Source organism: Anticarsia gemmatalis, chromosome 6 (assembly GCF_050436995.1).
Source record: "Anticarsia gemmatalis isolate Benzon Research Colony breed Stoneville strain chromosome 6, ilAntGemm2 primary, whole genome shotgun sequence".
NCBI classification, from domain to species: domain Eukaryota; kingdom Metazoa; phylum Arthropoda; class Insecta; order Lepidoptera; family Erebidae; genus Anticarsia; species Anticarsia gemmatalis.
Window position 1 is genome coordinate 3,565,477 of NC_134750.1, and position 18,271 is coordinate 3,583,747.

The following is an 18,271-nucleotide window of genomic DNA, read 5'->3' on the forward strand; positions in this document are numbered from 1 at the left end:
GGCTATCTTACGAAGAGTCTTTAAAGGTTAGGCATACTTTGCTAATTCTTAAAAAATCTGTTAAACGGTAAAAGCTTTCACCGACCGACAGGCTTACTTTCGCATCAACTAAAGTTGAAATTAATATATGGTTAGATAAATAGATACACATATTTTAAATTTTGGACCCAAGAACTGGTTTATTATAACTACATAATATTAAAATCTTGTATTAAACCCTTCGACCTTATGCATACTCCACAACTTTATGAATTCAAGCTGAAAGACAGGGGTCTGCCCTATGGCTTATCGGTTATGGGACTCATAAACCAAGGGTATAATAGTCGTTTGACGTCAGGTGGACATCGTAACTGGCCTTATAAAACAAACCTTGAAATAACCAGAATTATTACGAATATAAGCGAAATAGATATGTTTGTCTGTTTTGTTTTATTGTGCTAGTTATGTTGGAGGATTTGGGCAGATTTTAATCTCATTGTGTTTTATCGACGTTTTAAATTATTTTTTAGATGTTAAAGTTTAAAACATTAGTGTCCCACTGCTGGGCATGGGCTTCCTCCCGTAATGAGAAAGGGTTTTAGGCCTTGAGTCCACCACGCTTGTGTTACATAACCGAATTTTTGGGGACAGTCTTTGCTTGTTTGTTTTTTTTATACACGTTAATCTTGAAAAGTTATGGATGGAAAAAAAATATATCGTTATCCTTTCTTTGAAATGGCATTTTTTTTATATTTATACTTTGACTTTAACGTGAACAAATCCGCGGTATCTACCTAGTAATGTTTTAAAAATATACGGGTCGGTATATTGGAGAAACCTTTCACGTTTACGAGTGTTTTATAACTAAAATATTATGCTTTAAAATGGTTTACGATTTGTATTTAATTTTACTCAAAATAGTTAGAAATCTAGACGACTGAACTCTTTTTATTAGGCTTTGATATTGTGAAGTTAATGAAATAAACTTTTTATTTTTTTGTAAGCCACACTATATGAGAACTTTATTTTTTTTATGTAATATTTGTGTTTATTTGAAGTATAATTTATTAAACTATACTTTTAGGTCCATAGTACTTTTCTACTCTAGGCTGATCTACTGATTATTTAATTTTAACGTAGGTGATGAATGCTATACCTGAGTTTGATAAAATCAGTGATTGATACATTTTAAAGCGATGTATAAGTTCTATATCGGTCTTACGCTTAGCTATTTTCTCTGTGCTAGGTACTAGAAACTATCTAGTATTTTTACGTTCATTACAGTACCAAAATACTTCACTACATTTCAATAAATCTAAATTGATTCAATAAATATAAAATCACGGTTCAATTTGACTATCGTCAGCCGATAGTGTTAAAATAGAATAATTCAATAAACTTTTTATAGTGACAGTTATTTTACAAAGTGCAGTCAGCGGTGCTCAACCTTTCAAACGGATTAACTTGATAAAAATATTATCTGATTCAGGAGTGAAAATTCACAGGTGGCATGAAATTTCTACAGAATATTTTAACCTCAAATAGTAAAAAGTTTGAAATATATTTGCAATGCAGGGGCCTCTACTAGAAGGCATTCTTAAAAAGCTACTCTAAAAGATTGTGCTTTGGTAGTATTTGTGAGTGTGTACGTGCGATTGTATATGTGTATCATTCGTTTACTTAAATCTATAGCAATGTAAGTTTCTATCAATACTAATATATTTAAAATGATTGTTTATAAAAGCGGAACGCAAGAGCAAATAGAGTGAGTATTTAGCCGTAAATAAATACACGTGTCAGTTACTACTATTTAATTTAGCTTGAACTCTAAATGAGTATTTAAAACCAGCTTAACATAATCGCAAATCCAGCAAAACGATCACGTACAGCAAACACGTAATCTTGTAAGCCCATTAACTGTAAAATATTCCACCAGATGATCTGAAATACGTAGGTACATTTTAGCAACGATTCTGTTTGTTAGAACGATGCAAATCCTGCAGCTCCGTTTAAAGTCACGGAACAAACAATGGATAACTGTTACCACGGAACGATATGGACTATTTGTAAACACACTTTAGTTTTCACTAGCTATACCGGTGACTGCGTTCGCGTGGATAACAGAAAATTAAGTAACTTTAGTTTGAATTCGAGTTTTGAGCTTTGTCTTTGCCAAATTTAATCAAAAACAGTTTAGCGGTTTCGTTGTGAATGTATTACAAGTCCTGGGTATTTTAGTTTTTTTTCTTCTTATTATGTTAAAATAAACTGGGTTTAGTTAAGTAAGTAAGGTAACGTAACAGAAGTATCCTTAATTTACTCTTAATTCTTTCAATTCCAAATAATAAATACTATAATAAATGTCTCAGTTACATATGAACTAAATAAGCCATGAAAAGTTAATTTTACTTTTCATATAAATTATAAGACATCATAAGGAAAAACTACAGAAAAATGAACTGTCGTAAAATCGCAAATTATTATTTACGTATATCAAACACCAGTCAGAAGTAAAGAACGAACTTCATTTCATTACTACTTTGTCTTACTTTAATTCGAATCCAACAACAAAGACAATAACAGCTTGTACTTCTATCCTAATAAAGATACCTTCTTACAAACCTCATATGATAGCCCAAATAGAACCAATTCCACAAAGCTTTCGTTGATATTCTAGGTCTATATTAAAGCACATAATGCGACAATGCTGGTCTCGTATTTACGTCGGACGTTCAATTCTCAAAGGCTCCCACTTGTTTGAGAAGGCTCCACGCCCACCTCTCGTAATCTCCCAAGATATTATTGGTACATTCCGCCTTTATTGTGCGATGTATTATTACTAATAGGATTTTTATAAATATTTAGGTTTCCGTTTCAGGGGAAATTTAGGTAATAGGCGGTCGAAATTTTTTATTGGTAAATTTTACTTTGACGTTAATGAAAATGGTTGCGTTTTGTCTAGTTTTTTGTTTGAATTCTATAATAATTATTTCTATGAAAAACCTTGGACAGATATCCAAAGGGTGGTAGTGTAAAATTCTTGAGGATCATTTTTTTAAGAGAAGTCCTTTATTAGTTCTCGAAGGTATGCGAAATCACCAACCCGCACTTGGATGGCATGGTAAACTCAAGGCTTAAATCCTCCCTCAGACTCTTGTCCAATTGTGGGACAGTTATAATTGGTTATTGGTTAAATGTATTTATAAGTTTTCAATTTACGAGAAAATAAAAATAAAGTGGCACCTTAAATCGTCTTTTACATACTTCCAAATTAAATAGATAAAAGAACAGTGAACACGCAGTAATGTAACAAACTATTAAAATTTGTAGAACTATTCAGTTGTAAGGGCGGTTCATTAAAATTCCCGCGCAAGTAAGTTCCCGCCATAACTCAGGAGTAATTCGAGGCTACGGGTAGATATTCCTTAAATATTCCCCGCTGATCGAACACCCGTGGGCGGGAAGGGTTTGCAAGATACAGATTATATTGATAATAATATCATTCATGTAACTATAAGACTTTTATTCTTCTTTTTAACATATTGTCACAGTATTCTACGGTTTATTTGGGGGCTATAACTTTCATAGATTTTTTTCTTTTTGACCTGCTCTCCATTTTCTCTGTAGCGCGATTTTCTACATCCAATTCTGACATTTAGCGAGTGTTTCAAATACAAAATATCTTGGAAAAGATACCTTGTTCTCGCGGAATGCCCTACAAACGTTCTTCTGTTTTTCATATTTAATTTCTTGATAGCTACTAGTTTGTCAGTAGTCGATAATGGGAAGAAACTGCCTTAATATTAATATTTACAAACGTAAAGCCAAATCAATATACTCAATTTTTCAAGCTTGTCGGTTGTCGAATCGATAGTGATAGGAAACCGTTTGTTTTCTTAGGAAACGTTAAACCAAATCAATCGATTAATAAAAAATATACGCTTCTAGTAGCAAGATGGCTTTATAAAAATACCTTCCTTCCTGCACACTCTCATTATTAAAACACCGGTACACTAACCGAGTAGCCCTTACCTACAAATTAGCAAATGCAATCGCGCAAAGTGAATCGAAGTATTCCTGTGGGACTACATTACCAATGTCTAAGTGGCGAGTGTTGGAACTGCGGAAGGCAATCGATGCACGTAAACGGCATAGATGATCAGTGTTTCGATTTATAAATAGAAGAAAAAAAGTTGTTTGTTGAGTGGAATTTAAAAGTAGTGGGTGCTTTTTGCCACGTGCCAGTTGTAACGAATTTACGAATTCTACAGAAATGGATACTCTTTGGTGGTAGTTGTGTCAAAGTTCAACAGTGATAGCTATTTAGAGCTCTACTAGTAAATAATGATATCAGTAACGCGGTTCTCTACTACTATCAACTATCGGCAACTGGCTAGCTATCGAGAAATTTTGTATGAAAATAAAATCAGCGCCTCTAGCTGACGTCGAAAAACTATTTTTGCACTACATTTAAAATGTCAAACTCTCGTTACTCCATAGTACAGATTGTAGTGAATTGCGCTACAGTACTAAGATGTCAAATTATGATGAATTTACTATTGCACTTTTTAGGTATTATTTCATACATTTCCGTTAATGTCTATTATATGTATAATCGGAAAAATAACAACTCCTGAAAATAAAAAAGTGTGATGATGAGTGAGTTGGCGTTACTTTACTTAACCTACTTATTATGATAATGGCTAACCTTCATGAAACACGGACAAAACAGTTATTGCATCAATATTGCGCCACTGAGCGCAAGTTTAACATGTTGCTAAGTAAAGACAGTGCTGGCATTTCTGAGAAAACCTTATAAGTCCCTAACTTGCCGACACAAACCTAAGCTACTTAGATCAACAAAGAAATTAAAAAAACTAACATGTCATGCTTTCACATAAAGTCCCAAATTAAATTCAGAAAAACAATAATATAGATTCTAGTTTAAATTTTCGTTAAATGTTTTTTTTCTCATCATTTAAATTCACATTTATTTTACATCTTGAATACGGTTTTCTATATAATTGCATTGTCATCGGTCCTTGATATGTGTGCAAAGTTCAAAGTCAGTCCAACGTTTTAATGTACGTCAAAATTTTGTTCTAATTTTCCGTTTCATAATAACCCGGAACAGAAGAGAATAAAAGTGTGTCAAAAAAATAAATACAAATAAAGAACTCATATTATATTATCGTAATATAAACCGTTTACTTAGCCCCTAATCTACTTGTAACATGATATGTTTTTCCTCATTCCAAGTTACCTAAGAATAAAATCAATCGGGCAAGTGCGAGTCGGACTCGCGCAGGAAGGGTTTCGTACTGAAAAAATACAAAAAATACACGTTTTTTGTATGGGCTACTTAATATTCTATTTGATTTTTTCATTTTTAGTAAGTATTTGTTGTTATAGCGGCAATATAAATACATTGTCTGTGAAAATATCAGCTTTCTAGCTATCGCGGTTTATGAGATATAGCCTGGAGACAGACAGACAGACAAACAGACAGACAGCGGAGGCTTAGTAATAGTGTCCCGTTTTACCCTTTGGGTACGGAACCCCAAAAACAATCGCGCATCAAACCGCGTAAGTAAACGGTGTCAGATAACCGGGATCATTATTTTACGTTACATTGCCTGTGCTTGTTTACGAGCTTATTGAGCACAGAAATAGGCATCCCGTTCGCTTCCCCGCGCACGGAAATTGATGCCTTCAATGTACATCTAAAACGTATGCTTGTTCTTGTCTTGCTATAGTTCCATCTTTTTCTTGCAATATCGTTTTTTGCTATTGTTTAAGGTATTATTGATTGACGCCAACATGTTTTCAAAGGGTTTATGGTTCAATTATTATTATAAAGATAAACAATATACGCCTTTTTTGAATTAGGTACGTGCTGCGACTTTTGTAAAGGTGAAAAAAAATAAAACAAAAAAAACATATTGAGTAAAACTTCTCTTTTCCTTTGTTTTTCTTTTTTTAGCTGCGTTCTATTTTCAGATTCCAATTTTATAGCGCTGTCTATTTTAAATTCGGAAGCATTTGATTTTCCAGTCGAATTGATTGTTTACCGAACTCTAATTTCCAATTTTAGGAATCGAATGGCGCGAACGATAACGGGTAACCTTTTTTAAGGTTTCACCCGATTATGAAGCTAAAATTAGAATGTATTTTAGCCATTTTGGAGTCTATTGATGTGCGAAGTTGTGTAACAATGATTAAGCGACACTTTCAGAGCTAACTACGGAGGCACGGAGGTCTATGACTTTAACTTTCTAACTAACGTAAAACTCGGAAGATACTTTTTGGCCGACCCTGGATTCGAACCTTGCACAGCAGACGCATTCACAAGCGACCGCGCCACAGAAATTATATTATCTACTCATAGGATAGCACCTGCTTTGTCCCCATTTTCCAAGCAAAATGTCCCAGCTACTTATCTTTGAATATACACACATTACACACTCTCCAAAAGGTTACTAAAAAATCTAAAAAATGTTATAACAAGCCTTTTTCTTCAACAACACATCCAGCCAGCTAATTACAAAACGAATTTAGAATACAACTCGTATAAAGTTACCATAGAGATAATTAAACATCTGTGCATGAAGGCCCTTGTCAAAAAGCACTTATGCCGAACAATGTGGCTGTTTCCCGTGACGCCGGTGCCATTAGCATGTTTGTCGTATAATAACTGTGACATCGCGAGCGTAGCTTTTTGTGAACATAACTTTATTTAAGGTGGGGCATTTTGTATAGATTGTAAATATATTTTCTTAGTACTAGAATATAACTAACCAATAATAATAGTAGTCGTTTGAGATTTCTAGAGTTCTTGTGTGAAGAAAGGAGATTTTCAGGCTAGGCTACTTAAGTAGGTTATCATTTGTCCCTTTAATCTTATTCCAAGACTAAAATTATTTAATAAGCTTAATTAACTAGTGGCACTTTAAGAAGAAGAAAAAATTAACGTTCTGAAATCAAACATGCCGAATGGGAAACTATTCGGGCATTCACAAAATTGCGAGCTACTCTACCTCTTTTTTGCACTTAAACAAACATTGTCACATGACACCTTCTTTGGACTACGGCGTAGCTACGTAGTTCGCACGTTTGTAAAACCCCGAATAGTTTCCAGTTCGTCATGTTTGATTTCAAACCGTTTTAATTGACTAGGTAATACTAAATTAAACGGTAATTGGGCATAGAAACTTTTTGCTGATCTTACACCTTCCCGTTACTCCAATGTTGCCAGAACAAGTTAAAATTCGATCCTCACAGAAGTTTATTTAATGAGATTACTTCGGCCCTGCTCATCTAAATCACTCAAAACTTTACCTTTGTAAAACTAACATTTCATTTAACAGTTTTGACACTTCAAATTATAGTAGAAGTTAGGCTTACTTATCAATCAAGCTTTTAGTACTTACTTAATTGGATACTAAACACTGGGATAATAAAACTCAAGGGAAATTAGTATGAGCTATCAAATTCACTGAAGAACTTAATCAACAATATTAACGGTGAGATTTAACTATTTTCTGTAAATTATGAGTAGTAATGAGTACTATTTGCAATAACAATTATTGTACAAAAGTTGATCTTGGTTGTCTTGAAGTCTGAATGGATCAATGGAGTAAATTACAAGATTTATTGTAAACTCGTAACACTAAAAATAGTTATAAATATATTCCGATCTTCAGAAATACCTTGCTGAAAACTTGTGGATTAAATAAAACGATACATTATGAAAGAATAAATTTAAAAAAACTGTAGATTATTTAAACTGCTATAAACTAGTGGTTAAGGTACCGACCACGGCTTGGGACCGTTCGTGAAATAACTCTAAAACCCACTTCGGTGCGCATAGCTGACGTTCCTTCAGTAAAATATTAAACGCTTGAGAGACTTGAGATATTTATTATCAGCAAGAATTACTCCCTGAGGAGGTAAGCAGACAAGTTAACACCGCTCGTCTAAACAGTCTCTACTAAGTATTCTCAAGAGGCACTTAGAATTCTCATTCGTTATTTTGAAGACAAGTTCCCGCCAAAAAAGTGTTTAACTTGAGAATATGTATGTACCTTCCTGTAACTATTTGTATGCCTTATGCTATGGTGGTATTTAAAGGCCAATTACCGCAACTTCGATTTCGACACACTTTTCTTTCATTCACATTCGTACATCTCGACCTATTTGAACTACATTGAAGAATATGGGTTTTGGACAATAAAGTTTAAACAATTTCCTATAATAATAAAAAAAACGAATAACTGAGAACATTTTTCTAAATGATTGGGTAAAATAAACGTCTTAACAAAGCTAACATGGTGATCTAAATGAGTTATCCCAATTAGGTAGATTCGTAGAAGAGATCTTTTCCCAGTAGTGGAATTGATATAAGTATGTAGTTTGAAATGAAAATTAATGTACGCTTTACTTAAAGACATTCCGTATTTTCTTAAGAAAATATACAGCCTAAATAATAACTTTGAGACTTCCGCACAATTGAAGCTGTAAATTTACTTCTTTCGAGATTATCATAACAAGTATAACGACATTTTATTATCACTTCATTCATCATAAAGTTTACGAGGCTGCCCCCATTGAAACTTGCGAATTAATCTCTGTACATTCTGACAAACATAAAAATCTCTCGTAAAACATTTAGACTTTGTGTTAATTTGTTCCCGTGACTATAAAGATAAAGGTCTTTGTCTTTGCTGAAGAAATTTATTTGGTGTCAATAGGTAAGGCTGCTGACCTACACAAATTCTTATTATTTATACCTAGCAACAGATAGAAGAGGGAAAAGGAAAGTGACAATTTGTTTACAGAGAACGTCCGTCTTATAAGTTTGTGCAAATGTGTAGCTGATGGTCAGTAGTTAGGTAGACTTGCAATCGAGAAATCGTGGGTTCGAAACTTACTCATTGCACCGACACGATTCTAAACATATTTTTTGAGCTAAACTTGTGGTTTACGATGAATTCTAAAATTATTTTTTGTGCTAAGCCTTAAAATAAAATAGGTAGGTAAGCATAGTTGCAAATAATATTGAAAACTAATTTTACTCTCATTTAAGTCTAAATTCTAGTACGATCTAGTAGTCATCTAAACCTAATTGTTACAATATTCTACTCGAGAGGTAGACCTTGAACCCAGTAATTACCTATTGTAATTAAGGAACACACGCTGGCCGACCGCGCAATCCATCAAACTAACGTATTGTGACCTGTGCCCTTAGACGTAGGATACAATTATATCTAGGGAATGAAATAGCAATCCTTAGGGCTTAATATCGCCTAGAATAAATTTCTGAATCGAACTGTAATAGTATGTACCCGCATATATCTTAGTTCAATTTGAGGCATTAAGTACTTGCCAAAATGATAAACAAGTTTTTTTATTTTAGGTTTACGGTGTGATATTTCATTCCATAATTACAAAAAGTAAAGCAACAATGTCATCACCGCTCCTTACATTTTAAAACCAAGTCACTATTCTACTGATGTAAAGCTATTCATATAACAAGTCGTGAAACTAAGCTAGACCGTGTTACACGGTTACTAATAAGTACCTACCTATTGTCTTCTTATACAAAAGAACGGAGATTTAAAAAACATCCATATAAAATAAAAACACATCCATAGTAAAACACAGAAATGAAGCCTAAAATAAGCATAGGCATTGTAACCTTTTATTTATTTCGTAATTAAAAATAATTAATATCCCTTGTGGTCACTAAATAAATGTACAATAACATTAATCGTTAAAGCTACAGCAGACCGAAATAAAAGATCTATTAATCCCTTTTCTATAACAAAACGGAGATCGATGTCTACAAACATGTCTGAAACAGCCGAAGATAAGTAATAAATGGACTTTAGTTTGGCTGAAATAGGTCGTAAATTAGATGCTTAGGTAGCCTACTGTCGAACCTATAAAACTAGAACAGAACGCTGCTAAGACAAAGCCTGTTTTCTAAGTAATCAAGAAACAGTAGCTCTCGAAACCGCTAGACAGCAGACACGACTAATAACTTCGACAAAATGATTTACATTTCGGTAAAATCGACTGGGCTCTGGCCTGCTAAGCGCTCTTTATTAAGATAAAGTGCTTGTTTTAACTTCCCAAACGTAGTAGTACGGTTATATTACTTATTATCTAAATAGGTACCAACTAAAATACTTATCTATGCGTTGCCGCTTGTTGGTAGCCTTTATTTTTCCGAGAATCATTTTCATAATTATTTAAAATCATATATTTGGCCCACCTGGATTCGAACTTAATATTCTCGTCAACTGTTTCCCCAACCGCTGCGTTAAGAATATCGTTAAAGTCATTCGAAATTTTAGCTTAGCCAATTAGTTATTAAAGTTCGATTTATTTACAAGCACCGAATCATATCAAAGCAAAAACATAATAGGTAATAATTTATTTTACAATAGTAATTCTACATGCTAAAAATATGAGCTGTGTATAATTCAAAAGATATGAAACGCGTTTTTACATTCCGTTTCACGAAAAAAATGTAGGAAGTGAACGTGTTTTCTGTCTCTTTCATTCTTACGCATGGAGTAATCATTCATCCTGCTGTCACGTAGCAATTAAATTTATTATCTGTTATCAATTTTGTGTTGTCATATGCATTTGTCAGATTGTCACTGTTTTCTTGTCTGGATCATTTAAAATACATTTCAATAAAAACCCTGTTAATATTCCAATAATTTGTGTTAAATCGCTTAAAAAAGGAAAATGTCAGCACAAAATTCGCCGGTAAAGGCTTCAAGATCGCCTAGCGTTATTGAGACAGCGGAAGACTTTGATAATCAGGTATCATCGTGTTACTACGCCTACTTTCTTCCTTGAGGTATAAATTATTAATTTCCTTGTGTTTTTTGCAGGATACTTTGTTAAAACATGTTGATATTTCAATAGTGGAATCTGAGAAACGTGCTAATGGGACGCTACACGTTCGAGATCATTACACGGTGTATCTAATCGATCTAAAGTAAGTGGTTTAATTCTATTGTTTTCTTAGTAAATTAGTCGACCATTATGTGCCAATTAGGCTTATTATTGGTGTTCACGACGCTCTCAAGTTCGTTCTAACTTCGTAGATATAGTTGTCTGTGTTTATGAGGTCATTATCCTCATAGAATACTGATGACTATGTATTTTAAATAATTACTCACTATTATTGGAATTAGTTTAATAATGATAACAAATAAGTGATTGAAATGTTCATACTAAGTTTTATGGTTAGTAACAGGTAAATTGAATACAAACATCTGGTTTAAACAATTTAAATGAACTGGAACATAAATATTTTTTTTTTATTTAAGTCTAGGTACATACAATAGAAATATTCTCTGACTGTCTATCTAATAAAAATTGTCGGTTCTCTATGCTGATTTGGCAAAATATTTTTCGTTTAAAATAATAAAGTAAACTGTACTAAAAATATAGTAATATAGATTCTTTAGCTACAATGTGAATAGTAAAGAATTAAAAATACCTACTCATAAGGAATTACTCAAAATATTTATTATGTTTTCAGAGTGACAGATGCGGATTACAAACTGGTGCAGTCAAAGATCAGTACAATATGGAGGAGGTACACAGAGTTTGAACAGATACATGACTACCTACAAGTCACATATCCACATGTTATTATACCTCCTTTACCTGAGAAACGGGTGAGTACAGTAATAATGTTTATAAATTTAAGTATTTTTAGGGACTTATTAAGAGTAGTGATAGCCAAGTGGTATAAATTGGAACCTCCCATGCAAGAGGTTTACAATTTGAACCTGGGGCAACACACCAATGACTTTTTAAAGTTATGTGTATATTAGAAATATCAATTGCTCTAACTGTGAAGAAAAGCATTGTGATGAAACCTTTATTGAGTTAGAAAATTGATTATTTTGTTTGTTGCGGGCATGCAAAGTCCCCAACCTGCACTTGGCCCATGTTGAGCCCTCAAAGCCTAACTCCTTACACATCTACAAGCAGACACTTGTCCAGCATTGGGACAGTTATGGGTATAATAAATCAGTGTAAATACACCATTTATGCTTTTAATTATTTTTGCATGGACACATCTTAAATCTAAATATTAATAACTCAAAGGTGATTGACTGACATACATATCTATCAACGCACTGCTCAAAACCACTTGACAGATTAGGCTGATATTTGGCATGCAGGTAGACGTTATGACATAGCCATACACTAAGAAAGAATTTGGTCAATTCTACCCTCAAGGGGATAAAAAAGGGGTAAAGTTTGTATGCAAATTCTGTCCTAAGTCACAAACCACCCAGGAGTTGTGGGCAAAAGTTAGTATAGTATAATATTGCATTATCAACATTCCATACGTAATATACAGAATTGCAGACTACAATACCTATTGTCCTCTTTTATCAACCAGTATTTAAACAATAAAGTTCCCACTATCACAGATGAATCAACAGCTTAGCAACAAGTAAATTTGAGAAAACTCTTACATAAATAAAAATGTGATAAAACAGGTTTTGAGATATTTTGTTGATATTTAATGTAAATTTCAATGATCTTTTTTAACCTTTGGATGTAAATTAATTTTATGTTTGCATATATCAGTTTGATTTTTTCTTTGCAACATTTTATGCATAGATGTTTTCATTTCTATGATAACCATTTTACTAGTAGAAATACATAATAGACACTCTATTATATGTTGATTTCAATTTCTGATAGTTTGTTATGTAAATTGGTGGACTACAGTGTGTGTTGTCAATACTCTTTTTCGGAAAAGTTGTTCTAAAATCTGTGGGCAACAAAGAAAAGCATACATTGAACTTGCTATAAAATCATTGAGTTCACACAAAGAAGAGCATCAACACTCACAAGGCACTGTGCCAAATTATAACAGATGCACAAAACACATAAATTACATTTTAAATGTTTCATGTGTATAATAATGTGGTTTAGGTCGCCAAGCCAACACCACTCGCGTCGGGAGGTCGTGGGTTCGATTGCCACACGGGTCTGGTTGTGCTTTGTGTCCGTTGTTTGTATGTTTGTAAAAGTTCCCACGGCACAAGAGCAATTATTAGTGCGGGAGTTGTTTTAAAAAAAAAAGGAAAAGAAGGAAAAAAGGTCTGTTTGAATTTAGTGTCCTTTGTTTGTATGTTTGTAAAAGTCTCTCAGACACAAGAGCAATTCTTAGTGCGGGGATATGAAAACTAAACAATTTTAAACAGTTAATACGTTGCTTGTCCTTTCTATTTGTTGCAGGTCCTCTACGCATGGAGGAAGTCAGACACAACAGACCCTGAGTTCGTGGAGCGGCGACGCGCCGGTCTGGAGAACTTCTTACTGCGCGTGGCATCTCATCCACGCCTCTGCTTCGACGACCAGTTCATCAACTTCCTCCAGCAAGAACACGGCTGGCGGGAGACTATTACTGATAGTGGTCAGTAAGATGTTACTTTCTTTTACATGTAACTAGCACATACGCGCGGCGTGACTAGCGTTCAAAGAGTTCCTCTTATTTTTTGGGTTGGATTTTTGGAGTAATCGATGATGATGTCCCCTTCCTCGGCTCATAAACTTATACCTTGATAAACATCCGAAACAGTTCAGCCGTTTTCAAGTGTAGAAAGGACAAACGAATACTTCAAAATAATTAGGCATAGAATGAAAGACTATTATTTAAGAGAATCCTGTTTTTGATTCTGAATATCATGATATTATCAAGGAAAAAATGATCGACTTTGAATTAGAACAGAACTGCCTGCTTTTTACATATTAATAGTTTTAGAAAACTTTCCAATCCATCTCGCAAATCCGGAAATGTACCTATGACATTTATTACCTAGATATTATGAAGTTTGCATCGTCACTATGTATAATCCACTACACACCACGCTAATGATGTCCTTCACAATTAGTGGAACATTAATTAAATTAACGTCACTTAAACATATTACTAACATTAATTTAATTAACGATACAAAGTGTAGTCTCGACAAAAATAATACAGACACGATTTTCCCTTTCGGACAAAGTATACTACTAAGTTTCATGCAAAAAAAATTGCCAATCATTAAAACGTTTCTACTGTTAGGTAAGTACGTTTTAACAGACTGTTACGGTTTTAAGAACCTGTTGGGCATAGTAATATAAGTTTTTAGTCTTAGAGTTATTGTATTTTGTTTAACAGGATCTTTTACAAACATACAAAGAATTCACATAACACGTACCATTGGAAAACATATTTACCAGACACGAATACTGGAAATTTTGTTTCGTGTGTATCAAAACCAGTATGTCCACGCGCAATGCCGTAGGAACCATCTTAATCACTGTTCCGAGTAGAAAATACATTTCTACCATCTTGAAAATAAAGTGACCATCAGAATAATATGTTATTTTTTCTTTCAGGGTATATTCTCCAAGCTGAAAACAAATTGAAATCACTATCAGTATCAATCAGACTAAAAAAGCCTGATCCAGAGATTGAGAGTGTTAAAAATTACGGGAAACAATTAGAGACTAATTTAGGAAACTTTCTATATACTAGGTAAGTAAATAATATGGTTACATAAATATTTAGCAAAGGTTTAATGTGTTTTGGCACTATCTTAAAGTGCATGTATACTATCTTTGCAATATCATAATGATTTTAAAGATAAATATGTGTCATGGGTGATAAAATAATAAAAAACAAAATTTTACAATGGTATGTATTTGCGAAACCCGTTAACTTTACTACATTGTTTGATTAAACTAACTAAATACAACTATAGATGAAATACTAAACTCAATCATGCATTCTACTTTGACTACGGCCAGTGTAACATGCGCCGAAAAGCAATTCAAAGTAAAATGCATGTTCACTTTAATTGCCATACAATATTCCATGCAACGCGAAAGTTTATTGTATGTTTTTGTAAGTTATATATTTAGTATGTATTTGTATTTCAGATCAAAAATAATAGAGAAGAACTATGCATTATGCAAGCTTCATGCAAACTATGGTAAACTGTTTAGTGAATGGAGCGTCATTGAAAAAGACATGGGCGATGGGTTGCAGAAGGCTGGACATTATTTTGGTAAGAGAATTTTTCATTTGAAATTAAGACTTACATATACCAAAGCTATACTGATAATGTTTTTTAATAGGCATTGTCTGGTATTTATGCAAGAATTGTAAAAAGTAATTTAAACATTAACGGAAAAGCTGACCTACATGCCTTAAAATATAATCTCCCTTTCGCCGTAGTCGTCCCGCTTTTTAATTGTAGAATTTTGGTAAAACCTATTGGCGTAATACACATCTTCATCATAACTGTTTTATACATATAGAAAAATAAGTCTTACAATACCTTTTTTAAGCCCGGTGCCTCAGAATGCTAAGCAGCGGCCTCCCTTATTTCTTTCCAAATATACATAAGTCAGAATTTTCTTGATGGATTTTATGGGACTTTCTTTTCTCTCAACAATTTTCTTTTGTTTGTGTAGATTCAATAGCCGACAGTATAGACTCGGTGGCGGAGGACGAGGAGCAGCTGGCGGACCAGCTGAAGGAGTACCTGTTCTACGCGGGTGCGCTGCAGCAGCTGTGCTCCAACCACGAGACCTTGCAGCGAGCGCTCGAGAATGCGCAGGACACGCTTAACAATAGGTACGAATCTAATGACAAATGATTGATTGATGCTTGAAAATTGTGATTAAATATCGACGAAATTATTGTCAGTGTCAGAAAACTACGGTTAAATTTTGTGATGCTGTTTTTTTGTTATGTGTTGTAGGTAAGATAGTGTCTCTAAAAGGCATCTGGAGAAAAATATCTTGAGATCGGCGCCTAGTCGAATAGGATTCGTTTAGAGGGTTCGTGTTAGTTTGTTTGAGGGCGTACTGTGACACCTGGACTTATTAACAAGTCAATTTTTCAACCATCCATTTATGACTACGACGAATTAGCATATGGTCACTGATCATATAACCTGCGCAATATCTGAAAGATTGCGTGCACATATTATTATGTTTGAGCTCTCTGCTTTAATATAATGTGTCCAGGATATCGGAGCGCAGTCGCGCGGCGGCGGGCAAGTCGGGTCTGATGTCTCGCATCTTCGGCACCACGGACCCCGATATCGTGCGCGACCAGCTCACGCGGGCGCTCGACGCCAAGATCGCGTCTGATAATGATAACATTGAGAAGGCCAAGACGGACCTCGAGTGAGTACACCTGTTACTTTTGGTTCAACGAATCAAGCTTCGTGTAAACTAAGTTTAACCTGGTAATTAAATTAAACCTAGATTTACAAGTTGACATGCCCAGTCTCGTATTCGCGCGATCTTTTATCTTTATCTGGGAAACATAATTACTTGATTTTCTTTTATCAAAGTAATCCGGCGGCATTATAACTCTGGTGTTAAATATTAAATATTACTATTGTATGAATTCATACAGGTGGTCTGCTTAAATTAAGTGTCACAAAGCATATTCATATAAAAATCATATAATATTATGTTGTCATTACAGGGACTTCACCAAGAAGGCGTTGGTAGAGATAGAATATTTCCAGAAACAAAAAGACAAAGATCTCCATGAATCGCTTGTTAGCTTTATCACACTACAAGTTAAAGCTGCGAAAAAGGTAAGAACCTTTAAGCACAATATTCTCAAATAAATTGACTATTTTGGACTCCAGTTACTCTTGGTCAATTTCGCATCATATATTTAGCATTTGCCAATGCCGGTTACGTATGAATATCGTATTCATACGTAACCGGCATAAACGAATACATTCGTGCACGCTCGTATACGTATATCCGATAGAGACATCAATTACCGAAGACCTATCACTCTAGTCTACAAAATAAACACTAGACCGTGTATTTTTTTTTATAAAATACTAGCGGACCCGACAGACGTTGTCCTGTCTACACGTCTTTAATTTAAAAAAAATAATTACAAAAACATTGTCCAGCGGACAAAATTGTGAATCTAAACCATTCTCAGATCCCCTTGAACACACACAAAAAATATCATCAAAATCGGTCCAGTCGTTTAAGAGAAGTTCAGTGACATACACACTTACAGAAGAATTATATATATAAAGATGTCACTACGATGACAGTACAAAACAAAGTCGCTTCCCTTGTGACTATGTCTGTATGAACCTATGTATGCTTAGATTGTTAAAACTACACAACAGATTATGATGCGGTTGTTTTTAATAGGTGATTTAAGAGGAAGGTTTGTTAGTAAAAGTAGTAAAGGTTTTTTTCTGTAAAATAACGCGGACGGCGGGCCACTAGTGTTAATAGCAAATATAAAATTAGTTAAAATAAATAAGTTGCATTTGTTTTCAGAATCTTCAAGCGTGGACGCAGATCAAGGAATGCCTTCAAAACATGCCGTGAGCCCACCAATACTTTTATACCAAATGTACCTACCGCGCTGTACGTAACGCATTACACTTAGAGTTTTCTATCTCACTTTGTAAGTAGAACTATTGCAAGCGAAAGGGCGTATGTGCGCACTAAATATATGTATATTTATGCATTTATATTTTGAGGAGAATGCCATCGAGTTTGTTTGAGATTTATATAGCTATTTACTGGCATTGAACGCTGAGAATGTACCTATTCTTAATAGAAATACGGCTCAATCAATTGAAAAACATAAAGCTTGGAAACTGCTCGTTGATTAGCTAATAATTGTAGTGACACACTTGCCGAACGTTCACTGAGTGAAGATTCGAACGCAATGTCCGGCAGATGTAATAAAGGTGACTTAATTAACACCGCGGGCACGTTAAATGGAATGTTCATTGTTCAGGGCCAAATGTTGCGCAGGTGTGTCGCTAGATTTAAATCCATGAAAAGACAGAGATTGCTCGGAGTGTGTAAGTGTTCTATATTCTATACAACTGCCAATATTTTCATATAAAAATTAATACTTAGTCATAATTGTCCCACATACAGCAATAATAAGGTGCAAGCTATTGTAGAATATATAGTGCATTTTAAAACAAAATATAATAGAAATAAAGGACTTATTATCATCGTAAAAGTAATGCACATACGACCTTTCGGATGTATTCTATGTATATGTTTTTATCGCGTGATAATTATGTAATTTATACTCATTTTAAAAGAAAAACGTGTTTAAAAAGTTCACAAATATTATCATTTATTCGACTGTCTTAGTTTAATACAAAATTTATTTATATTGTACATCGAAAGATTATTTACAGATTATTTTGAATATATTTGAAAAGTTAAA

At 33.9% G+C, this 18,271-nt stretch overlaps 1 protein-coding gene across 1 annotated transcript; it reads left to right on the forward strand.

Annotated features, from left to right (window-relative positions):
* The first annotated feature begins 10,615 nt into the window (after positions 1-10,615).
* LOC142973501 (sorting nexin-4-like) lies at positions 10,616-18,271 on the forward strand. The gene is made up of 10 exons (XM_076115269.1): positions 10,616-10,815; positions 10,887-10,993; positions 11,543-11,681; positions 13,267-13,444; positions 14,416-14,554; positions 14,959-15,086; positions 15,496-15,658; positions 16,054-16,215; positions 16,523-16,637; positions 17,356-18,271. Exons 1-10 carry the CDS (start codon positions 10,738-10,740, stop codon positions 17,404-17,406), a joined length of 1,260 nt encoding a protein of 419 aa, XP_075971384.1. The 5' UTR covers positions 10,616-10,737; the 3' UTR covers positions 17,407-18,271.